The following is a 26674-nucleotide window of genomic DNA, read 5'->3' as shown; positions in this document are numbered from 1 at the left end:
AATAGGATGTCCTTACATTCATGAACCCCAAAGTGATGCAGTCTTGTTCTGGTGTATGGATTTGAAGCTTCTCATATCAGTATCCTGTCCATAATCCTTGGTATCTACCATGCCTGTCCATGCCATACCAATGACTTCTAAATATAAGCATGTGCAACCCTTTGCTTGCCCCAGTGTGGAAGTGCTTTTCAGGCATTAAATGCCCCTCCCTTCCCAGGAGCACCCCTAAACCAATAACTGACAGGAGTTGGTGAATGAATATACCATCTTTCTTTGTTTGAGGTAACTCTGAATATTTCACATTGTCTTGCAGAATTTTCTGGTAGAATGCATTCCCTTTCTGCAGTAACCTGCTCAATAATGTATTCCCTATGCCTCCTTCTTTTCATTGGTTAACTTCCTCACACCCTTAGTACTGGTTCTGGAATCATCTCCCCAATAAACTGCTTGTACTCAAATCCTTGTGAATGCAGGCTCTAATTCCAGAGATCCAGATTAGCAAGATATTTATGCAGTCATTTGCTCAACAAACCTGCAGTAAGGCCCATCATATACGAGACACTGTTTCAGTTTATAGGGTTTATACCAATGAACAAAACAGACATATATCCCTATCATCACTAAATTTATCTGCTAATGGCGAAGTGGGGATTTGGGAAACTAGCAAAAAATATATATATATTCATTAGAGGGTAAAAAGTGCTATAGTGAAGGATAAAGAAGAGAATGGGATAGGGAATATGTTGTGGTGGAGGAACTTTAAATAAGGTAGTCTGAAAATGCTACATTGAGATAGTGGACCTTGAAGACTGACAAAGAAAAAAGGATTGCATCATGCTGTTATCTGGGAGAAAGGATCCTGACCTAGGAGGAATAAGCACCCTGGAGCGTCCACGGAACAGCACAGAGATGACGGTGTTCGAAGGCAGCTTCAGAATGAGTGGGGGGGGGCAGTCAGGACAGTCCACTGGCGATGGGGGTAAACTCATGCCAGGCAAGGCTTTGTCTGTGTGGAACTTCTCTTGCTATTTCTCCTCAGAAGAAAGCATGTATACATTTGACTTCTTCCTTTTCTGACAAATAAATTTCAGTTACTTATTTAAGTTTATGCCATCATAAAGATGTGAAGGAGATTTGAAAGGTTAAGAAATGATTGCAGCAATACTGAAACCCCAATCTTGAAATTGCCATGGTGGATTCTCTGGCATGTTTATATTCTGAATAATTACCTTATTCTCAGCTTTTGTGTTTATATATCCAAAGCTACCAGGGTGGCATATGATAAAATATATAATAGGTAGTAACAAGCCAAATTCACCTTTGGGAGGATATTAAGGATCATATAAAATTAAATGCCTCTAGTGACAAGATTTATTGTCTGCAGTTCAGTAATTTGATTTATTAACTAGAAGTAACAAATAGCTCTACCATTTCAACCAGAATTGCATTTTAATTTTTATAACACTGGCATTTTTTAAATTTCATTTCAGTTGATGTAGTAAAATTTGATTATCTGAAGAGATTCACATATAAGTATTGTTATGGGCAGTCTTTTAAAGTTGTATTAGAATTTCAGATTCTGGTTGAACTTTGTATTTTAGTTTGAAAACCAAAATAACAGCTAATATGTGAGGGTTTTCTCTGTACTAGGTTCAAGGCTAAGTCTGATTCATGTAATCCTCCTAGCAATCCAATAAGGAAAGTAAATGGAACAGCTGAGAATACTAAAACTCAAGCTACAATAAATGACTTGTCCCAAAGCTCATAGCTCTTAAACTGTGGAAACAGGACTTGAATCCATATCATCTGATCCAATATCTGCCTTGTAAATCATTCAGTAGCTGGAACACAAATAATTCCCCCAAACAAAGTTTTCTATAGCTTCCTTCTTTTGCCATTTTACACTAAGGGCTCAGCTCTACGGACTCTAAGAGATGACTAAAATTACATACGTTTCAAAAATTATGCCAAAGGTAAGAAAAACATAGTTGCTGTCATCATAAAACCCTGAAGCCTGAAACAGGTCTGCATCAGAAGGAACAAATGATGTTCATATAATGAGTACATTTACACTCAGAGATAAATATGGACAGCATTGCAAAGCCTTCAGTGACAAGATTTGTTAATCCTGAACTATTTCCTTTTTCCCATAATCTAGCATTCTTTACACTCTGAGGGAAATGAGTTATCTCATTAAAATATATATACATATGGGAGTCTCTCTCTCTCAGTACAGAACATGCCACTTACTTGACTTACAGTTCAACTAGGTGCTACATATCAGTAAATGATCACATTAGCCTTTATCTTATGTGGCTATTGGCTGCCTACTCAGCAAAGTATTGGCTTTTTTTTTTAAGATTCTGCTTACAATTCATGATTGTTTGCTTGGCTTTACTCCCAAATGTCTTTAAAAACTTCGGTAGTGCACTTTCCTGTTAGATGCCTTTATTCACCTTTTAATAAGTCTGCTTGCCTTCTATAATAATACGGTATCTGCTGTCGAATCATATTTATCAAAGAGACAGCAGGCTATAGAAGAAATGCTAAAACCAATGCCTGAGCTGAATTTAATATGAGAATTCAAATAAAGGTGCCAATAAAATTCACATTTTAATACAGCCATTAGACCCATGCAGAAAACAAAGTATCTCAGTGGATAATATAAATCATCATTAAGTCTGCCGTAATTTAGCTCACTGAAATATTCCTTCAAATTCTAAATGTTTCACTATGAACAATGAAGAAACAGAATTGTCCTTCATGTTACGGTCTGTTGGGTCTAAGAGAAAAGAATTGGCTCTTAAAACATATATGCCACAATATGTGGGATATACCATGAAATTAATCAAATTATTACATGCTATCATTGTTACAGGACCAGGTTGAACACTCTGGCTGGGAATAGTTACTAAGCAGAAGGGGAGGCAAGAGGAACTCACTGAACAGGTGCCAGGTTTACTGCATAGAACCGTGTTTCCCAATTCATTCATCTATGAACCACCTTATTTCAAGTATCCCCTTTATCAGTATTTACTTAATAGTCTTCCTTAAATTGCTTAATATTTTTAAATTTAGATTCATCATGAGTCACAAGATTCTTGATATCATGATTTGATATGCTGGTTTATATATTTTAAATACATATTTAAAATACATCGTTATTCTCACTATGTAAAATCATCTCTCATTTACATGTTATATGCTTGCTATATATCAGGAATCAATGCTTTAGGGAAGTTTTTAAAAAATACATTCAAAAGTAAAATACACATACAAACACACATACATACATACATACACATGAGTTAGAGACATGCTACTGATAATACTTGTAGTTTTATTTAGTTATTCTACACTTAATACTTGAGGCACTATTGTAGATTCAGTGTCCCTAAAATATCAGTTCAGTATTCTAAGGGCACAATTTAAAAAGATTTCTTCCCAGGCACTGACATATTTGTGTTGTATAAGAAATTTAAGATGACAAAAATAAGCCAAAGGATGCTCAGAGATGGATCCTTATCAATGAATGTATATATTTCACAAAGTTTACAAAGATTGTATTAAATGTAAGGCTTACAAGTTTGTCTAGAGTGCTTTAAGGAGAAATCTTGAAGAAAAAAATAAAGTGTCCAGGAAAAATAGAAAACCAAACATTATAGAGGACACTGGAGGTGATAACAAAATGAATTATACTATGTTTTATCAATATTACACTGTGGACATTGTATATCTGAAACCAAATTTAATTATGTCTCTGAAAAGATAATAAATAAATTTATGTTGAATAGTAGTTTCAAGGTAAATTCTAAGACAATAAAAAACTATACTTAAAGAATAATATTTGGTGGCAACCTGGAGGGACTATTTTGATGATATGACAACATACTCTATCCTTGACACAACTGTAGTAAACATCTTATTAAGAAAATACATAAAGATATAAAATACATTGTTATCAAGCAATAGATGGCACAAACCTTGGAGGAATAACTAAAATATGGGATAATGTAATTATAAACAAGAATTCTCAACAATCAGGAATGTTTGATAGATAATGAATGTTACTATATACAATAGGAAATAACAAGGTGTATGATGTACAGGATATTAAATATAATAGCCCTTTCCTCACCAAACACAACAGCTTTTCTTCAGTGTTGAGACTGAAAGAAAATTATTCTGAGTCCTTCTTCCTTAAATAATAATCCCAATATCATTCCTATACAGATGCCATGTTTTATATAAAATATATTTTATATGATGTCTCTCAAACAAATGAATGACTAAGTGCTAAGGCGTTTTGTCTAGAAAGACCTAGATATGATTTTTCAAATTGGTCTGCTGACTATAATTAGACATCACACAGCTCAAGGCTCAGATTTTTGGAAAGAATTTGGAGTGTAGTAATTATTCTCCATTGCACAGTAAGAGCAGATTTATATGATAAAAACATTCATCTGGATAATGGGTAGGAAAAGTTCATCAAAACTGTCACCAAATAGGAGAGGTGACAGAATACATGATCACTATAATTCTGTGCCTTTTTCCCCACCTAATGTTGATGAATAATTTATTTTCTGGTAAATTGAAGACACATATGAATTCCAAATCAAGGTAGAAGAGATTACAAACTCACTTATCTAGGAAACATGTTTGAGGTAAAGAAACAAAATATCTGGAGTTCACACTACACTCATTGGGTTAGATCTTCATGTAATTGGGAGGGGAAATAAAGAAGGAATAAGCTGCAAAAGGAAGTAAGAGATAAGAACAAAAATGGAGAGATGGGTGACAGGACAGGGATGGTGGGAAAGAAAGATGAAAGATAAACTAGAATTAAATTTCATGGAAGAATTAAAAATCTTCAAACTGAGGAATGCACAAAAGATTGATGAAGAGAATTGAGTTTTTAGGCCTATGAGTTAATGAAATTTATCAATCATCATCTATAAATCTGTAGTACAGTAAAACCTGTTGGAAGTTAAAACAAATTCACAGAAAATAGAGGTTTTCTTCATTTCTGATGCTAATGAGTAGTTTGGCTAGTTCAGTGACTGTGAGTCAAATTTTGTTCTACCAAAGAGATTTAAGCAGTCTTTCCTTCTTACATGTTGATGACAACTATTTTGATGTAATAAATAAGTCAACTTTGCACAAGATTTTTGTATTTGTTTAGAAAATATTTCATTATTTTAAAAAGAAAAAATTAATCTGAAACAGTTTCAGTTAACAGTAAACTGAAACCTTTCTAAATTACATGTGCGTTCCTTGCATGACATAATTTCTCTCCTTTAGATGGCAACTGATGATTAAAACAATATTAACAATTTAGATGGCAAATTTTGAAGAAAGTTATACTCCATTGGTATTATTATATGGACTATATTAAGATTCTTGCTGTTTGTAGATGCTGATGTTCCTATCTAAAAATCTCATAATCTTATCTAAATTTAAGCATCTAAATTTAAGGTGTGGAAACAGCCTCAGACTTTATTTGACTTCTCCAAGTCAGTAGTGAATGACAAAACTGTGATTAAGCACAGGATTTCTGATACATAGAGGTGAACTGATGATGTGCAGATCTGATTTTCCCTGCGACTAGGCACACTTGTGTTAATCCATGCTCACCAGTTTATTAGCTTTGGCATTGACTTCACCTTTCTTATTCTCTGATTCCTCACCAATTAAATGGAAATAATGACAATAACAACATAATACATAATAAAAACATCAATTAAAATATCAATACCACCTAACTTAAAGGTTTCTTTAAGGGTTACAAAAAAGTGATTGGCACATCTTAGAACCACAGTTATATTTAATTATCTTCTTCTCTTCCTGTTATCACAGATTCTGCTTTTCTATTATTCATGATAATGGCCAGGAGTTAATCCAGTAAATTCAGATTATATGTTCCCAATTCAAATTGTGAATAAACAAGTTGATTAAATAGAGGCAAAGAGCCTGGGGCACAATAAAAATAAATTTAAGAAACTTCTCAGGTATCAGAATCTCCCAAATCTCTTGCTGGCTTTTGGTTACCCTTGATTATCTTCAAAACCCAGCCCTTAGCCTCCTTTGGCCCACACCTTTAGCTAAGACCTTCTTCCATTATGGCCCTTCCACCAAGCATCGACGTCTGATGACCCAAGTCAATGCCACAAGAAGCAAATGCATCATTAGGTCCCTCCACAAGGGTTCATCCTATCTTTTCCAGGAATGATTTTCATTGGAAATTCTTTACAGACTCTATCAAAGAAAATTTAACTCCTAAAGTTTTTCAATGGTTTCTTTACAAGTCTAATTGCATTGGCTATAGCCAATTGTGGAGTTAGTTCACAATGACTTGGACTTGAAATGGCTTTATGTAGAACCATCTCTTTGGGTATTCCCAAACGGGCTTTGGCTCATCTGAAAAATTTGAAAATAGAAACACATATGTAAGTGAATAAGATATAGTATATTGGGGAAAGTATGTATTCAAATGCAGGTAAAAATACTGAATCTAATCTAAATATATGAAATGAAAACAGAGTATGCCTCTCCCTATTTCTATGTTAGCATGAGTGCTCTACTGACTCAGTGTCAGATAACAGATTTGTTTTTGGGAGGAAGAGAGGAAATTTCACTTACAGAGTGCCCATTATGTGTCAGATATAATGTAAATCATTTTGAGAATGTAATCTTACTTAATCCTTTTAATAGCTTTATGATATTGTTCATTTTATATCTAAGAAAACCGAAGCATATAAGTTTGCATGTTTATTACATAATCCTAAATCATGAGGCTGAATTCTTTGCAGTTCTTTACATTCTATCATACCACTAGTGTGGTATCTACATATGAATTCATAGGAGTATTATGAAGATTTCTCATCATTTCAGGTCCTGTAAATTTAATAACTAGATGATTTTTGAAAACATTTATGAAGTATACTTATGATATAGAAAAAGGCACTATATTTAATATCTTAAAATATGTTACATCTTAACAGAGCACAAACATTTAACAGAATATTTGGAAGTGGGAGTTTTTAAAAAATACTCAATAAACTGAGAAATACTGTAATAAAAATGGGTTTTAAAAGTAAACCAAAAGGTGTGATTGGCAGAAAGTATATTATTGTTATATTGGTTTCATCATTTTAGTTTTAAAGAAAGATAAATGTGATACACTTATACACACAAATACAAACACACAATTCTATCGAAATGGACCTAAAATATTGGGTTGACATCTCCAAAATTGTATCAGGAGGCCTAAGAAAAAAATAAAGCCATCTTAATCCTTTACTTTCAGTCTTAAATTTCTTATATATTCCAGATGTATTAACATTGGTTTCTCCTTTTCTGCCAATGTTTAAGAATGTTTGCTTTAGAGAAAATCCATTAGAGACAGATCTGAACTGAGGTTTACAATAGGAAATCTGTCACTGTGAACCTCTGCTGTTGCCTGCTAAGATGCAACACTCACCTAGGAAGACATGAGTTGAACAAGTTTACCTCTTCCTGACATGCAGCTAGAGAGCCAAGGAAACTAATTTTTACTAAAACTAAAAGCATCTGAACAAGAAGGCACTCACCATTTTTAAAATGAAACTGCATATATACCGTTTACAAATATTTTTGAAGAAAAAGAGATTTCTTAAAACTATTTGTATTCACTTGGCAGACATTTGCATACCAGGGACCATGATAGTTATGGTGTCATTTGCAGAACTATTTGTTTCACGTTAAGCAAAATATCATCTCCATCTCAGCAGGAGATCTTGGGGCATAATTAAGTTGATCCTTTTCAGAAAGTCTGCAATGCTATCATCTGTTTATTGATAAAAAGTGAATCCATTTCTAGGGGGATTTAAAGTTGAGTGAGGTTTTTTTAATCCTTTAAAAAGATAGTTCATATTTTTCCTGAAGTGCTCTGCAATGTCCATCTTTCTTTTATTAAGTGTGGAAACCCATATTACTTCTGTATTCAAGACTTGGAATGTTTTAATTTTTATCCTTAAAGACAATTCAACCATACTTATGTAGTTCCCACTTCCTCTTTCATTTCCACAATTAAATTCCTGGCCCAGGGCCTCATACAATAAGGGTAAAATTTTAAACATATATATTATCTTTACTATTCACATCTGGTCAGTTTAAATATCCTAAACCATCAACATTTTCAGAAAGTCAATTGTGTGTAGCAGTGACATATTAATTAAACTGTACTCAGGTGAGGAAATGCCTATATGAAGGGATGGATTCTCATCCACGAACAGAAGGGGGATGCTTCCATTTGTCACTTACCACAGCTTCACTGCCTTCTTTCTTGAAGCCGGCCTGAACATAGCTGAGAGTCACTATGCCCACATTCCCCTGATTCTGGCCCCTGCCCATTCACACCTGTCCTGTCCTTCACCATAGTCTCCTTTAGTCTCTAAGAGATTGGGGCGGCATCTGTACTGCGAGGATAAATTCCTGTGGTGGGCCTTGCTGCAGTTACATAGCTGGAAATTCGGGTTTGGCTGGTGGCCATTCACCATAGACACTGATTCATTTGTCCTGACTAGCCGGTGGGCTCCTACGCACACATCTGCACCAGGGCTGAGTTTGTCTCCTCTTGTGTAGGTATCCACCACTGTTAGTATCTTCTTCCACTAGATAAATCTCCAGATTTTGAAATAACTCATCCCAACCTGACTGCCTGTGGACCAAATCAATGTAAGATATAGACATGCTTCACAACTCAGTTATTTCACATCTCCGCTACTCAGAAAGACAAATATTATAGGGCAAAAAGACAAAGTATAGGATGACCATCCTCAAAAATAATGTGAAAGGAGAAAGTATCCAAGTCACTGGTGATAGAGCCCTGCCTTTGAGCTTTATGATTCAGCTTGATTATACAGTCATGGCCAGATATTCCTGGAAAAGTTATGTTGAGTCCTATAGATGGCTCATCAGCTGTACTTTCCCTTTTAAAAATTTCCAAAAGTCCCTTTGAAAACTGACTACCCACAAGCATATGAATCCAATGAGGATTATGATACAAAAACTTATAATGCCTACTCTAAGTTCCTATCCTGATAGGCAAAATGTGCACTCCTTCCTGTAGATCAGAAATAGCAAGATACTATTAAGGTTCTATTAGAATGAAATCACATTATAGATATTCTGTCCTGTTTAAAGCTATATTTAATGTCTCTGTTATTATTACTGATACCAACTTCACCTTATATATGTGGTAGTACTTGAACTAATCCTTAACAAGGTGGTAAAGAATTGAAGAAATAAAATCTGATTAAAATTAGAGGTTATAACTCGATGGCTGGGACATGAGAATAGAAATGTCAAGGGAAGACAAATAAAAGAATGTATCGAAGGTCTATCAAACAAGTTGGGTTTTACATAAATACAGATTTTTTTTTTTTGGCTGGAGTAACAGACATCAGATTTACCCTCTAGTATGAAACAACCCACTATTCACAAAAAGAAAGGGCTAAAATGTATAAAACAATGGTTATCAAACATTAAACATCACAAAAAAATGAGTGATATGTGGGATATAAGAAGCAAATGAGATGAGCCCTAATATTGCTGGGCCTTCTTCTCTGAGAGTTTCCAGGCTGCAAGAGGAGATAGGGAAAGTTAGCAAAATCCAGTGTACTCCATGAATTTGTAAGACTGAACTGGGAGTCCAAGGAGACCATCACAGTTCTCAGGATAGTAATGGAGAAGAGAATACTACAAAGAATGTGAGCCCCAGAGATTGGCTGAGGATTTTCCTTGAATATACAGCAGAGAATCAATTGGTATACCCATATAAGGAAACCACCACATGCCACAAAAGAGCCATCTGTAAAGATTACAGGGAACAGTATCTGCACCTCACAAAGGACATGGAAGAGTGCCTGTCCCCATTAGTCAGAATGCATGATCTTACAATGCGCAGGTAACTTGTAGAATATGCAGAGTGATACTGCCTAAGTAGAGTATAATTAGTCCTAGGAAAGCAGAAACAAAACAAAACCTCAAAACCAAACTACTGACCTGGTCCCAGCTAACAAATCTTAAAAGCTAAATCTCAGTGGATAAAACTGTTTGAAGTAACTTCACAGCATTGCAAAACAAACTTCAAAGATATTTATACAAATACAAAATATCCTGGCACCTAACAAGGTAAAGCTAGTAGAAAAAGAGGAAAAGCAACCAAAGAAGAGATGAAAAGTATTGAAATAAGAACAAAGCTCACATGGCACAAAAAATATATATATAATAGAAGTAAGAGAGTAATTTGTCCCTATGTGAGGTGATAGATGTTAACTAACCTTATTGGGTGTTCATTTTCATCATGCTGTACATCTTAGAGTAATACAATGTTATGTGTCAATTATATCTCAATAAAACTGGGGGAAAGAAAAAAAGCAATGCTCAGCAAGAAATACATAACCTGTGGTCTTTGCACTGTCACTTGAGTAAGTGCAGGGAATGATGCAAATGGGGAAAATTATGAAGAATTTTGCCGGAATCTCATTGTTAAGAATGTAATTAATTTGGAGTTGCCAGAAGAGTATTTTTGGTAAGGAGCTATGGAAGAGTGGCAGGAGATAGATTAGGGGTTGTGAATTAACCGTGGGGCTCTTTGAAGTAAGCAAGAAAAATCAACCCTGGCAAACTTAAGGGGAAAGGAATGTATTTCCAGTTTACTGGGGAGCTTGTAGGATGAGGGTACAATCGATGGTACAGGTTTCCTCCTCTAGCACCATGTTGAATCAGATAGCACATCATACCACAAAGACCTTGATATCCTTGGTACAATAAAACAGAAATCCTTTTAACTTTATGAACATTCAAATTGAGGGACATTCTACAAAAACACCCAACTAGTAGTCTCCAACCTCTCAAAGTTATTGAAAATAAGGAAAGACTAAAAAATTGTCACAGACCAAGGAGACTAAAGAAACGTGACTACTAAATGTAATGTGGGATTCTGGAACAGAAAAGGACTAAATATGAGGAAAACTAGTGAAATCCCAATGAAGACTAGAATTTAGTTAGTAGTGAAAAAAAAATGACAGACTCAAACTAAGACATATTTATAGTCACATAAATATAACTTGTCTTAAAACTCTAATTAAAAAGCAGAAATTCCAACTTGGAAAAAAAATCCAGCTATGTGCTTTCCCAACTCTATACTAACTACAAGAAAAAAAACATTGAAGTCACAAGTAGGCTAGAAGTAAAAGGATGGAGAAAAATATACCATACTAATAATAAGAAAGAAACCTAGAGAGGCTGTAATATGAAAGCAGATTTCTTAAGTAAAGAATATTACTAGGGATAAACGATGCTATTTCCTAGTGAAGGATGGGCCAGTCCATCAGGAAAAACAAAACAATTCTAAAAACAACAATAACAATTTCAAAATACATGAAGGAAAAATTGATAGAATTGCAAAGATACATAAACAAATGCACAGTAATAGTCAGAGATTTCAATACCCACCTCATAATAACGGGTAGGATAAGTACACAAAGAATCAGTAAGGATATAGAAGACCTTAAACAGCACTATCATTCAACTTTATCTAAGGAAATGTGTAGAGCACCCCACCCAACAGTAGCAGAATACACTTTGCTTTTTCAAAGGCACATGGATCTTTATCAAAATAAACTAAATGCTAGACAATACAAGATGTCTCAGTAAATTTTAAAAGGATTCAAGTCACCCAGAGTAGGACAAATTCAAGTCATGCAAAGTATATTCTCTGACCAACAATAAATTAAATTATAAAGAAAAAATATCTAGAATATCCCCAACTCCATGGAAACTAAATAATTCATTTCTAAATAACCCATGGGTTGGAGTTAGAAATGAATAAAAATGAAAACACAATATATAAAATGTGTGAATGCTAAAGCAATATTTAGTTATGTTTTTCTAAAATGAAACATGTATGTTAGAAAAGGAGAAAGGTTTCAAATCAGTGGCCTCAGCTTCCACAATAGACTAGAGCAAGAAAAGCAAAATGAACCCAAAGTAGGAAGAAGAAGAGAATGAAAAGTCAAAGCATAGAAAATATTTACAAAATGTTTGTCTGAAAAATAACTCAGAGCAGAAGACATAAGAATTTGCAAAATCCAATAATATAAACAATCCAATAAGAAATGGGAACCTATTTGAATACATGCTTCACCAAGGAAGATATATAGATAGTAAATAAGCATAAGAAATGATGGTCAATATCATCACTAGTCATTAATGAAATGCAAATTAAAATCACAATGAGATACCGCTACACATCTATTAGAATGGCTAAGATTTTGAAGGATCAGGTATTGTCAAAGATGTGGAGGAACTGGATTCTCTAATACTGCTAGTGGGAACATAAAACAGTACAACCACTTTGGAAAAGAGTTTGATATTTTCTTAAAAAGTTAAACATTATCATATGATCTAGCCTTCCATGCCTAGAGAAAAGAAAACATGTGTCCATACAAAGACTAATGTATGATGTTCACTACAGCTTGATTTGCAAGTCTAAAAATTTGAATTAAACCAAGTGATCATAAATGGATAAATGATTAAAAAATATTGTGGCATATCCATACAAGTGAATATTTCTCAGCAATAAAAACAATGAACATTCAATCCAGTCATTAACTTGAATAATCTCAAAAATAATTAAACTGAGTGAAATAAACCAGACAAAATGAATGCATGCCATGAATCCAGTTTTATCTAAACACACCTTACTCTAGAGTAACAGAAAACAGACAATGGTTGTCTATGGAGGCAAGGATGGAGGAAGTGATGGAAAGTATTGCAAAGGGGAACAAAGAAATTTGTAGGGATGATACATGTGTTCATTACGTTGAGTGTGGTGATGGTTTCAGGGGTGCATACTTATGAAATTATACATTTTAAATATATGCAGTTTATTGTATGCTAATTACACACTTCAATAAAGCTGTTAAATAAAAACAACTCTAAGAGAAGTGCAGTGCATATACAGAATTATGGTTCTAAGATTTTGCGGAAATGACATAATACTGATTAGAAGATTCTTGCTTTAATCACATGCTTTATAACATTTATTACTATACTGGGAAGTATTCTCTTAGGTTACAAACTCTGTGGTAATTCTTATTATGTTTTACTTTTCACTCTTTCCTGACAAGAAATGCAAGATTTCACAGAATCATTTTATTGTGTCATAAAATTTTATACTATGCATTTAAATCTTGTATTTGTTCCCTCTGTCTCCATTACAAAATGCATAATTCAGTGTTTTAGCCCATGTCAGTGCTGAATATTTTGCAAAAATTGCTGGAAAAAAGGGACAAAGTTTCTTGAGGGCCTATTATATGCTTATGTACCTATGATGTACTTATATACCTTAATTTTGTTTAACCCTCTCATCAGCTTTCTGAGAACAAAATTGTTATATCTGTTTATAAATGAGGAAATAGTTAAGACCTGAAGAAATCTACCCAATTAGCAAATGTTGAAATCAAGAATAGAGCTCTGGTCCTAGTAACTCTAGAGTTTATGGGTCTTCCCATGAAGGTGGCCCATGTAATGCCATTGCACACTTTTCTTCCTACAGATGGGAAGGCACATCTCACTGTATAGGTTTGACAGAACATGTCAGTGGTCCTATATTTTGAAACCTCCTTATAATTTAAGTCAAACTTGCACACTAATCAGGCCCAAGCTATTGAATAATCAGGAGGGAAAGCAGAACTTGAACAAAAAGGATATAAATTGCATGCAAACTCAAAGGAAGAAAACTAGAATCCTAGAGTCCAAATTTAGGGGAGAAATTTATAATACTTGACTGAACCAAATAAAGTCTGTATTTTTTTTTTATTTCCTTCCCACATTCATCCCTTAAATATTCATTTGTGTCAGATTTTGTACTAAGTACTAGGACTATGTTAGGGAATAGAAGATATATAGATTCAGCCATCATGGAATTTAGAACTTGGCAAATGAGAAAATAGACTTCATTGGAACCTTTAAAAAAGCAACAACATGGAAGCAATTCATAAATACATGACACTGAAAATCTGGTAGAATGTATGCAAAATCTCTAAAATTGGGGATTCAGATAAGTTGGCCACAGATCAACAGTGGATTTATTTGCTTTTAATTAAACACAGTGTTAGAATACAAAAGCAGGCATAGAGCATGGAGAACAGGAGATGTTCAGCACATTACCTGACTAAAGTGCTGTATTTAGTCCCACAGATCTTAACCAAGCATAGCATGTGGGAAGGTTTCAGGGGGGAGATAAACAGCTGTGAAAATAATGGAAAGTAGAATCCATGTAGAGATATTAAGGAAAATGGAATTATTTGGCCTGAAGAAGGATGTAAAAGAATTTGAGTCCTTAACAAAAGGACTTTTTCATGAAGGAGAGTGTTAGGTTATTCAAAATTTCTATGGAAAGTATACAAAAAAAAGGGCTTAATTTATAGTATGAGGATTTTATCTAGACAAAAAGGAGTGCTTTTGGTTTGTTTATTTCTTTGATTGTTTAGATTAAAAGTGATAGATATGGTGCTACTTCAACCAGATGACTTCTAATGACCCTTTTTTCCCTGGAAGATTCTATGACTATTATAACAATATATACCCACTAGTTGTAACTGAGTGTGCTTGACATTTTCAGCTCTATCTTTTATTGTAATTTAGAAATACATTCCATGTTAATTAAGCCATATGTTTAGCGAATACTTTCCATCTGTCAGTAAGAAGCTGAAAATTACTAAGTCACAGCATTGAGCCAAAAAAATGAAAGTGAGTGGATGGATAATTTCACATCATGAAGAAGTAGTAAATTCCAGCTGTGAAAACTAAAGACAATGAAAACATCTCTGGAGTTTAAGGTTGGCATTGCTACCTCTTGCCCCACACTGAAAGCTTTTGCATAAATAATAATCATACCTTTACTCAATAGAGTCACTTGTGATGACTTCTGGTTTAACAACCCAAACAAGAGATCGTAACAAGTTGGTATCTTGCTTTTGCTTCACTGTCAGCCAGCAAACACAGCATTTAGTGCCAAAACTTAACCGCATCTTCCAAAAAAAAGAATCTGGACAATTCATGCCCAGTGGTCAATTATTGAGTTCCATAAAATTAGAAAAAGAAAAAAAAGGAATGCTTTCTTGCTATTAAAGTTTTTAAAAAATTGGAACAAAGCACAGTATTAGTGACCTTTACTTCTACATGGTAAGAGTTTCTGAACACATACTAAGAATAAGAAATATTAGCATGAATAATTATTCTCTTCTTAATAGCCACTTGTACTTTAACCTATTTAATAATCACTTATTCATGTAAAAATAAAACTACTGGTAACACTAATTCTAGAAGTGAATTTCTCAATTAATATATCCTCAGTACTATTTATTCTTTGTTTAGACTGGGAGGAAATTCTGGATAAGAACACAATGCAGGCAGCATTTTAAAAAGCATTATTTCAGTTCTTGAATGACATATAATGCACAGAGTTAAAATCTGAGGAATATCTCCCCTCCCTGAAAATACCCCTTGTATGTACCTATAGCAAATATATTTATTTTTATGGTCCCTAGAAAAGCTTCGGAAATGAAAAAATGTATGACTTGAAAAATAAAATTATATTCACATTCAATCAAGAGGCGGACAATGTTTTCGAATGTGGCTTGCATGTCATAGATGATAAGCTGTGGACCACACACCTGTTAGTTCTAACTGTATGAACATGGTGATAGACAGCACTGAGTAGCAGGGGAGAAAGCCATGCCCTGTTCAATTCTCTTTCATTCTTCCTAGCCGTTTAATTAGGAAAAGTTTGGTTGCAGAAAGATGGGGCTTCTCTGACATTCATTCCTCTCTTTTTAACAAAGAGAGAGCTGGATTATGACAGGCCAGTGTGAAACTAGAATTTAATGACATTGTGTTCATTGTACTTATTTTTGCTACTAACTTTATGGCAAACCACTCGATTTCCCTTTGGGGTTATGATTTGTCCTTGCAGGGAGGGGATTTTTAATCACTGACTATGTTTGGAATTTCCACTGGAGAATGTTGGCAATAAAAAGTGGACAGATTTTTAGTTGGTTTATTATTTTTTTCAAGTTGTCTATAGACAAAGCATCCCTCCAACTTCCTCTCACTCACTGTTAGCAACTACAGGTTATTTAAAAAACTATTTAAGTATGTATTTTTTCTGATGTCATTTACTCATTCCTATTTGTCTGAAATCATTTGTATGTGTCTTAACTTCTTACCTTATTGCAAATTTAGAACAGGTCAAGGAAGCCATATTGAGTAATGGTTAAATGTATTGATCTGGAGCCAGATCCTGTGGTTGTACATATTTGCTTACCCACTTTCTACCTGGATGACATTGGGACGATTATTTACATTCTCTGAGCATTCTATCCTTACCTATAAAATAATAATACTATCTTTCATAGGGCTATCAAGAGAATTAAATTATATAATCCACATAAAGCATAGCACAATGACTAGGACATGATAAGCTTTTAAACTGTGAATTATCCTTGTTATTCAATTTTTTTGGAATTCCCTGTGTCACTAATATAATGGCTGACTTAACAATTTTAGTAGATATTTATTATTTTTTTAAATAACTGAATGTTCTAAAGATACAAAATCCAAGCTTAATTATATAAATAGAATATTAAAAGGGAAACTAATAACAAAACTGGGCCCACAGTATGTTGCAGGATGAATTGATTATATCCAGACATTTTCAAGGGCCTGGTGCTTTCCTCTGTGAAGAACAGAAGTTATTAATATGAGAGCCCCTTGAAGTTCAACCTTATACATAATTTTCAGATTCTGTATTGATAATACTAATACCTATGGCAATATCTGTTGGTAATACGAAGCTTTTAAATTACATATTCCCAATTCCAATTTTAAGAAATATTAAAAAATCTGAGCTGCAATTACTTTTATTCAGGCATTACAAAACGGACATGGTGAATCTTGAAAGAAAAATGTATATCTGTATTAGGTGAGTGATTCTCAATTTTCTTCTCTCCAACTCCATGAAATGTCCTTTATTGAAAAGGAACCGATTGAATTGTCAGAGTACTGAGTACATAAAATGTTTTATGATTACAAAAGGTAGTTTCCTGGGTCTCTACAATTCCCTTATAGTTAGCCAGTGGGACTTTTACTGCTCAGTGCCTGTTTATGTCAAGAATTTTGTGGTTTCAAACACTACAAGGACCAAATTGAAGATCTGAAATAGTTGTTTCAAAGGCTTCTCTTCTTGAAGCAGCAATAGGACTGGGTATATGCTAATTCCAAGAACTCTAAGTTCATCTAGAGAAATGATAAGGTAGGTATTCATAAAGTAATATGTTATACCACCATCCAATGGAGAATTTCTTTAAACAGATATAAATACCCATTTGAGGCATCTAACTTCCTAAAACACAGATCTAATTGTTAACTGACAGATCTTTATGATCCTTTTATAGTAAAACCATGATTAATTTGAATTAAGTATATATTGGGTTTTCTGAGAGCATATGATTCAGAAGCTAATTAAAAAGAAGGCTGAAATATAAATAGTCTCCATATTTGATTCTTAAAAATGTAATCTAATAAGAATTTTCATAACAGGTGTTTAAAGCCATATATGCTATTAAGTCATGTAAGGCATTTGGGCCAGTACAGTTTACTGAATGATAAAAGAAATTAGAATAAGACTTTAGAAATGTCTTCAACAAGTTGGAAAAGGTTAGATGTTACTATTTCAATACCTTATTAATTAAAATTTTATGACCTTTAAAAATAAGTTCCCAGCATTCTGATATAGAATTTTTATTGCTTCTGCCCCTTGATATTTAATATTATTGTTAACATATTCAATTCCTAGACTCTAATGAACAGAAACAATTTACCAAACATTTACTTTATATCTGATATTAGCACTTACAAAAAAGCTACAAAAACACTATTGCAGATTTACACATGTACTATAACTTTTCATTAGTTCAGTAAATGATAGAGAGCTGATTGCTTGAGTAAGATCTATAATTCACATAACCCAAATACTACTAATCATTTTTATAAAAAAAATATTAGATTTACTTGAACTTCAGTAAATAGTATCAGTTTATATTTCTTCTGCTTTTTTCTCAAATACCAGTCAAAATCCATTAACTATATCAAAAGGGGAACATTTATATACTGGGGATTTATCTCTTTCCTAGGACACAGAATTGTGAAGGGAAGTGTTGTAATCAAATGGACAACTTATGGGTGAGAGGCCTCAGGTCACAAGGCTCTCAATTTCTCCAGGCTTTAAATAATATTTAAAGCCACTTCTACTTTAGGTCAGAGGAAACTCATCATGAAGAATTTCTGTTCATGTTCTTTTTTATAATCTCTCCCAAGATTTTTGGACTAGAGTAAATGGAAATATCAATAAGGATGTTAATATTTCAAAGGACAATAAAAATAAGTAATAATTTATTCTGACATCCATAACCCAGCAGGAGGTAACAGAGTTCATTATTTCAGATTTAATTTTACATCATTTCTCTCTCCCCTATTATTTCCCATGTGAACTCTGAACAAGGAACCATACATATACAGTGGCCTAAGTACTTGAAAAATCTAGCCCAGAGCTCTTGCATCCTAGGCATTGGTTCTAAGACTGAGAACATAAATATGGCTATCAGAATCATCATCTATATGACATCTGTCAACTATACACAGATAACAAATTTAATAAATGGTGCAGTTACAATTCTACAATAGCTCTTTACTCTCATTACTGTATTATTTCCTTAAATGTTAATGGCTGAAAATGCACAATCTTTTTGTAAGCAAAATGATACCACTTGGATCCTCAAACTGATTTTAATATAAAAGCACAAATCTGTTTTCTTAAAGGAATAAAAAAAACTATTTTCTACACATGGATATTTACCAGGTGTTGGTGTTGAGAAAAAGCATTACAATCTTTTATTCTATTTATTTTCACTCACTAAATATACAGTATAATCATATAAACACAATACTAAGCAACACTGAATAATCACTGAAAATATAAATGGTAGACTTCATTCCCTAAGGAAATAGCCAACCCAAAGGACACGTGAACAGAATCTTCTAAATTAAAACAGACACAAATATTGTTCTAAAGGTACGTTGAAAGGCTGCAAATGTTTTAAAGTCCTACATTTCTTACTTAATTTTTACATAATGTATAATACTTATTCTTACACATACTGCTATAAATCTGCAGCTAATGTGTGTGTGTGTGTGTGTGTATGTGTGTGTGGTTTTATTTTGTATTTTTACAAAATCAAATATATTTGGTGAAGGATGAGGGGAACAATATGACAAGAACATGAGGATTTCGAAACATCTCAGAATATTTTCCGACAAAATTATTCTTTATTCAATTTTTTTCAAACAATACCAACTGCACCAACTCAGTTCTTATTAAAAACAAATATAAACTCAATTATAGACCTCACTGGGCAAAAAGCTATTTTCTCTAAGGTTTTTTTTTTACTACAGATCAATCCAGAGTCTAAAATATCTGGCATGCTTCCTATCTCTTTGTGTGGGCTTCTTTTTAGCTTTGTGCAGTACAATTTAAATCTCAGTTTCCTTTTATTAAGAGAGAAAAAATAAAATAGCATCACCAAATAATTGCAATTCCTTTCAGTAGAGAGACAGTCAATGCATGAAAGTTACTAAAGAAGAGTCATAAAAGGACTAATTGTGTTCCTACATATAATGACTCACATGTAGGTCATTCATTTCTTATAAAACTGGAAGATAATTTCTGGATCCCATTCATATAGAGAGGCTCTCCTGCAAGGGCTCTTTTGGAACCAAAATATTTCACTGCAAAAGAAGGTCTTTCTCTCTCTTACACACACACACACACACACACACTCACACATACAAACGTCATTAACAGGAAACGGAGAAAAGATAAGATTTTGTGAAAAAAAGGAATGAGTACAGAACCTCTGATACATCAAAAATTTTGCCATAAAATGTAGCAATACAATATTAGTATAAAATAACACCTTACTGAATTAACAGAAGCTTCTTTACTCATAGAAAATAAGATCCCCACATTATCAAATTTTTCAAGAGATACTTATTTTCATCACTGCCTTAGAATTTCAGAAATGTACCAGAAGTTATTATTTAAAAATGCTTGTATTTTTTTTTTTAAATAATTATTTTTTATTGAAGGGTAGTTGACGCACAGTATTACATTACATTAGTTTCAAGTGTACAACACAGTGGTAGAACATTTATATACATAATTCTAGGTTCCAGCTATCACCCTACCAGGCTGTTACAATATCTTGACTATATTCCTTATGCTATACATTACATCCCGGTTACTTATTTATTTTACCATTGGAAGTCTGTCCTTTTTTTTTTTTTTTTTTTGTGAGGGCATCTCTCATATTTATTGATCAAATGGTTGTTAACGACAATAAAATTCTGTATAGGGGAGTCAATGCTCAATGCACAATCATTAATCCACCCCAAGCCTAATTTTCGTCAGTCTCCAATCTTCTGAGGCATAACAAACAAGTTCTATGTACACATTGTGTTTTTTAAATTAGCAATACAAAGCTATATAATTACATTTTTAAAGTTTTAGCATTAGACTATCAACCACATAGAATCCAGTAAAACTAATCTGCCAGGAAATGCATTCAAAGTAAATTCTAAGAGATAATAATTCTAAAGGAAGTTATTAAGTGCTCTTTTACAAATCATCTGGGGTCGTGTTTTTTTTTTAATTGTGAATAGTAAAGCAATGTGGGTTTCATTTGTATCGTCCATGAATTATATTGTTCCACATTTGTTTTACTAGTAAGAAGTCAACTCAACAATGATAAGATATGGTATAGAAGTTTCTTTCAGGCAGGTAGAGAAAATAGAATGCCCACTTCTGGCCTGAGAGGTTATGAGAATAAAAACAGAAACTAAATGCAAAGTTCAGTTGCAAACATCCTCAAGATATAGGAGCGGCATTCAGATTTTTACGGGGACACTGAGAAGCCAAGTGTTGCACTGACCCATATTCATCTCAGGGAGACTCCAAGCTTCTAGGAGAAACATCTAGCATCAGGTGTATGACTTAGTCAACAACTCAGAACGATTGTTTGACATTAAAAGTGGGTGACAGCTAGATAGATAATCAGGAGGCAGAGTTTCTGTGTCCTCACAAGACCTGGAGGTTTGCAAGATCCTGTGTCTCTGTGAGGGTCTTAGCTCACGAGGTTTCATGCATCAGCAGAAACTTAAGAACAGATTGTAGCTCAGCAGGAATGGAGATGGGGAGACACATAGCCAAGCCACACTCCAGCAATGAGTGGTGATGGCAGCGCTCCAGAACACAGGGAAGGTCAGAACAATCAGGCAGCAGAGACCAAGGTCCCTGAGAATGTGAAGATAGGGTGCCTTTCTTCTTCCCACCTTCTAACATTAAGATATATAATCCTGTCCTTCTAAATATCTAAGAATGTGATGATATGTTTTAGACAGTTGAAAACCTGTTTTCCAGCAGCCTCTATCAATAACAACGTCCCCACTCAATCCCCCACCCAAAAGCCACAGCCACACAGCAGGGTAGAGACAGTTAAAGATGTTCAGATCATTTGTTTGCTAATCAAAATCAGGAAATGCTGATTTAAAACACTAAGCAGATGTCTTAACTCACTATGTGGAAGTGTGCACTGCTTTCCAAAATACAGAATTTAGCACATCATACTTTTCTGCATATATGAGCACAGAACATTTCTCCTATGGATTATTTTGAAATCATGGAATTAACATTTGCTAAATGCTGTTCTAAGTGGAAGTTAATAAAATTTTAGACAATAACTAAATTCAAATATCATGAATTATTTTATTAGAGTTACAGTCATCAGTCCTAGAACTTTCCTCTACAGGCTCATCCCAGGCCCTCCATCCTAAATTTAATTTAGCCTGATACTATCAGATTAACAGGTTCTTGCCTCTGTTTCTTGTCCCATCTGCTTTGAATAAGCTATCATGCAAGGTGACAACCGAGCACCTGAGCAGGAAACTGAGACTCTATATTGTCTATAGCACACATCACATGAAATGTTTTGTGTCTTATTTGCCAGTTAATGTGTATAATAATCATAACATGTAGAAATAACCATTAGTATGGAGATGTGTTACTCATGTTAATACACTAAAATGTTAAAAACTGCTATAGTCTTCAAATTAATATAGAAAATGTAATATAATTCATGTAAGCTTTTAAAATACTATAAACCATTAGTACATGTTAATGAATGTATACTAATAAAAGTAAAAAAATTTGTATGTGAATCATATATAACCACTTCAGGACAGGGGCAGGGAGGGAAGGGGAAAGGAGAGAGGTGAGCATGTAGTTGTTTTTGTAGGGATTTGGATGTTTTGAAGAGACATTTAGGCCAAATGTTTAAAAAAATCTATTTAAAATGGTACATTGTGTCTACTCTATAACTTTCTGTACAAATCTTTATATTTGAAATGTTTTATAATTTAATATGTACTTTCTTATACTTAAAAAAATATGTTTCTTATATGCTTATTGCTTGAGGAGACTGATTCAAATTTCCTCATCAGACACTAAGTCTGTCTTTTGGTTTAAATGTGTTTAGTATCATGTAGGGAAAACCAGGCTACTGGAAGTACAACACTACTGTAGAAAGCTCAAGTTCCCCTAACAAGCCCTAGCTTGTGATTATAGCTAACACATTAATTGAAGATAATTAGCTAAGCAGCAGGTTATGAATCAAGACTGCTCAAAAGCAGCAAATGACACAGAACCAACTTGGAAGCATGACTCTCTTTGGAGACACAGAATTCCAAATAGGAAAAGAGGGTAGGAAACGCGAAGGAGCAATACGGCAGAACACACAGTGGACTCTAGAGAGCTGGGCTTTGAGGGCAGAGCTGACCCGGAAAGCCCAGGCAGTCACCCTGAGGAAAAGAACGTTCCACTGGCATCTAGGGAGCCGAGATGCGAAACTGTAAACCAAGAAGAGAGAACATAATGGAAAGGTGTAGATTCTGATCATCTTATAAGAGTCAAAACGTAGGAAAGTTCCAACTCTGATTACAAAGCAGAGGTGTGAATCTAGAACATGTCTGTCAAATCCTTAACTCTACATTTCCTTCTAAAAAGGAAAAAAGCAGGAAAAAAGTGAAGAATGTTTGATATTGAGATTCAAAATGAAAATCCTGGGGCTGCTACGATTGGGATTTTCTATTTATTTTGGTCAGGCACCCAAATGTGATGTTTGCCCAATACTATAATAAATAGTGAAACAGTCTTCCAAAAATGGTCAACATCTATAGTCTAACAAAAGTACACATATTTACATTTGAAAAAACCTGTTTTTCTCTGGACATATAGTGAAAAAGAGTAAATACCTTCAAGTAATTATATAATAACTACTAACAACTCACAAAACAGAATTACCTTGCCATGACCAAGGGTAGCAGGTTTAAGTCTTTATGTACATAGAAGTAAAGCTAAAAGATATTTTAAAAATATTTAAGAATTTAAATCCAAATGTGACAAATGTAGATCATATGGACTTAGCCATCTCAAAATCTATGTGTAAAAAGATGGGAAAATTAGTAGCTCATGTAATTTTTAAAATATGTATCAAAAGTCTCACTGATACTGGATTATTGGATCAAGACTCCTGAAACATCTACACCTACTCAAAGTGGTTTCAAGGCATCCTTACATTCTAGATTAGCATAAAATGTTAACACTTATTGAATGTTAGCTGTCAGGTTTGCAAGTACTCATATGACCTCAAAAATTACACTGGTGTGAATTCAATAAATGTGGTATTCCAGTAAACACACAAAATAAATAATTAAATAAATACTGACATATTTCCGACATTTTAATTCCCTATATTCTATGTGTACTTTGTTTCTTTGTGTCAAGTTACTCTGCTCTGTTGTGTTAGGCTTTCCACAGTGTCTCAGTGCCTCTCTCTCACTCACTATCCCACCTATCTTGGTTTTATTTACACAGTTTAAAACAAAACAAAACAAACAGTTTCATTCAGAACATATAAAGTAGAACAAACTATAATGCTAGAAGTTTAAAGCTGACAAAATCAATCAGAGGATATAATACTATAGATAATATAAATATTGGTGCTGAGAAATAAGCATATGGTCTAGGTGAACTCCAACAGGCAAACAGAATCTCTCCCTAAATTAGCATCGGGATAAGAAAGGCAGCTACAGTGAAAATGGGTTGTAAATCTTGGTCTTGCAAGAGAAAAGAGGCCAGTCCCTCAACAACAGGAACTGCAAGTCTCTGACATCTGACCAGGCCCTGCGGACACTCAACCTGAGAAAGAGCGAAACACATCCCCTATTAGAGGCAAGATCCATTCTCACCCACACAGAAAGATAACTCAAAGTCAAACAGTCAGGCCTTGGCAGGGTAGCGTCACTCTTTAAGAAGTACTGTTCCTTTCTCACTCAACAAAAGCGTCAAAGGAAATATCCACAGGGGTGTTAACAGAATTAGCAAAATACATGACATTTCTATATTTATTGAAGACAGAAGAAAGGGGAACAATGTGACCTCTTAGCCCATCAAAAATAAGGAATTAAAAATGCTATATTAAACTGTGATGTAGAAGATTCTTTAAATTAAATTAGCACCTGAACCCACTAAAAATATTATAGTGGATTTGAGGCCAATCAGATGATAACCCTTCTTTGCCCATTCCCTCTCTCTATATATATATGTATACATATGTGTGTTGTCTACTGTCTAGAGTTTACAGCAATAATTGTGGCTGGGAAATTTTATATCACTATATAACAAAAACACTTAAATATTTTCTCTTTATATACAAAGAATGAGGTGATTCATGCCATGTCCACAGAGCAGATGCTTTGGTTTCAAATAACCCTGGATTCAAGCTCCAGTTCCACCACTTGCTCACTGTGAGCCTTTGGGCAAGTTGCACAACCTCCTTGGGCCTCATTTTCCTCAACAATAAAATAGAGATATTAAAAAGTTTAAGTGAGGTATCACTGTAAAGCCTGTAGCACATTTCCTGGGCCATATGATAAATGTCAAATAAATATGGGGCATTATGGTTGTTATAATGATTGACAATTACCAGTTTGAACAATACATTCTACCCAAACAGTTAAATCACATCAAAGGAAGGAGGAAAAAGAACAAAATATAAAGTAAAATTTCCAGCCAATAACTTATTCAGAGAGCTAACATTTATCATTATTCCACTTTTCTTTGGTAAACAAAAATACAAAAGCCTACAGAGCAAACTAGCAAAAATATAAACTAGTTTGAAAAAGTCCTTAATAATTATTCTGGACATATGATGTGACTATACTTTGAGGCCTGTGAATTGATTATGAAGACCAATTCTACAATGTGGTAAATGGTGTTTTTCTGATACTGTGATAAGCCGTACTGGTTGTATGTTCTAAAGATACAGTTATATGGAAGACAGCATTAAGAAAAACACCTAAAGATGCATTATTGCAGTGATTACACATGCAGTTCATGAGTGTTGTTCATTATAAATGGAATTTAAGAGGGCCTAATGGTTTTTCATTATTTTCACTTCTCCCACAGGAGTTAACTAATAAGTGTGGAATCTAGCAAATCCATTTAATACAATTTTATCTATGAAGCCTGTAGTTCTATCTTTAGTTTGGAAAAATCTTATCTATTTTAGTCAGTTACTAGATTGAATCCTTTTTTGGCTTATTCATCATTGTCAAGTTTGGTGTAGTCCCCACAAATAGCCTCAATTAGTGTTTACAAAATATTCATAAAATGAATTACACTTAATAACTACCCTTTATTTCTGCCCCACTGTTGTTATTTTCAAGATAGAATTAAATGTATTGAACAAAACAGATATGTTCTCCATTTCTGCGATGTCAACTAAGAAAAAAATTATAAATAAAATAATTGATCTTTAGTGAAAATATTAATGTTTCATTAAAGAAATGCTAACATAAGTGATCACTGTCATCTGCTGAAACAGAAAAGATGCTTTTATTATTTTTTCCTTTTTTTCACCATGTTTAAGAATGAATAATAATTATTGAATGAACAAAATGCTATGCATTTAAGAAGAAAAATGAAGCCTAGAACAATATGAAAACAGTAGTTCCTTTTTCCACCCATTAATGCTAATGCCATGTTCTGTATTCTAATATTTTTATCCTACTTTCTCGATTTGTTTTTTTAGAAATACTTTGTAATTATACTAAGCATATGTGCCCTTCTGCCTTACCCCCACTCCATGCCTTTTATAAAATAGCTAATCTGAGGTTGTTAGGTGTCGGGAAACATAGAGATAAAACTTTCTCTTGTAAAACTTTAATTTCATCAAAATTGTGTTCAAATTCCTTTTCCCATAGATTTCAGATGATGACACCAATACAAAAGTTAAGAAACAGTCACAAGACACTCACCGCAGTTGGCTTCATCGGATGCATCTGCACAGTCTGGATCCTCATCACAAACCCACAGCTTGGAAATGCAATGTTTGGTAGTTTTACATTGGAAATAGTCTGGAGAACAGCTGTTTTCAGCTTAAGAGGAAAACAT

General features: G+C 33.8%; 1 protein-coding gene across 1 annotated transcript in view; it reads right to left on the bottom strand.

The window, feature by feature from the left end:
• The window catches only part of LRP1B (LDL receptor related protein 1B), a 1911502-nt gene that overhangs the window by 181257 nt on the left and 1703571 nt on the right, over positions 1–26674 (bottom strand). The window contains exon 66 of the mRNA XM_057505633.1: positions 26539–26658. Within this exon, the coding sequence (XP_057361616.1) occupies positions 26539–26658 (120 nt within the window). The remainder of the gene's footprint in view (positions 1–26538; positions 26659–26674) is intronic.

Source organism: Manis pentadactyla, chromosome 8 (assembly GCF_030020395.1).
Source record: "Manis pentadactyla isolate mManPen7 chromosome 8, mManPen7.hap1, whole genome shotgun sequence".
In the NCBI taxonomy this organism is placed as follows: domain Eukaryota; kingdom Metazoa; phylum Chordata; class Mammalia; order Pholidota; family Manidae; genus Manis; species Manis pentadactyla.
The sequence above is the reverse complement of the archived record's forward strand: the minus strand, read 5'-3'. Positions and strand labels throughout refer to the sequence as shown.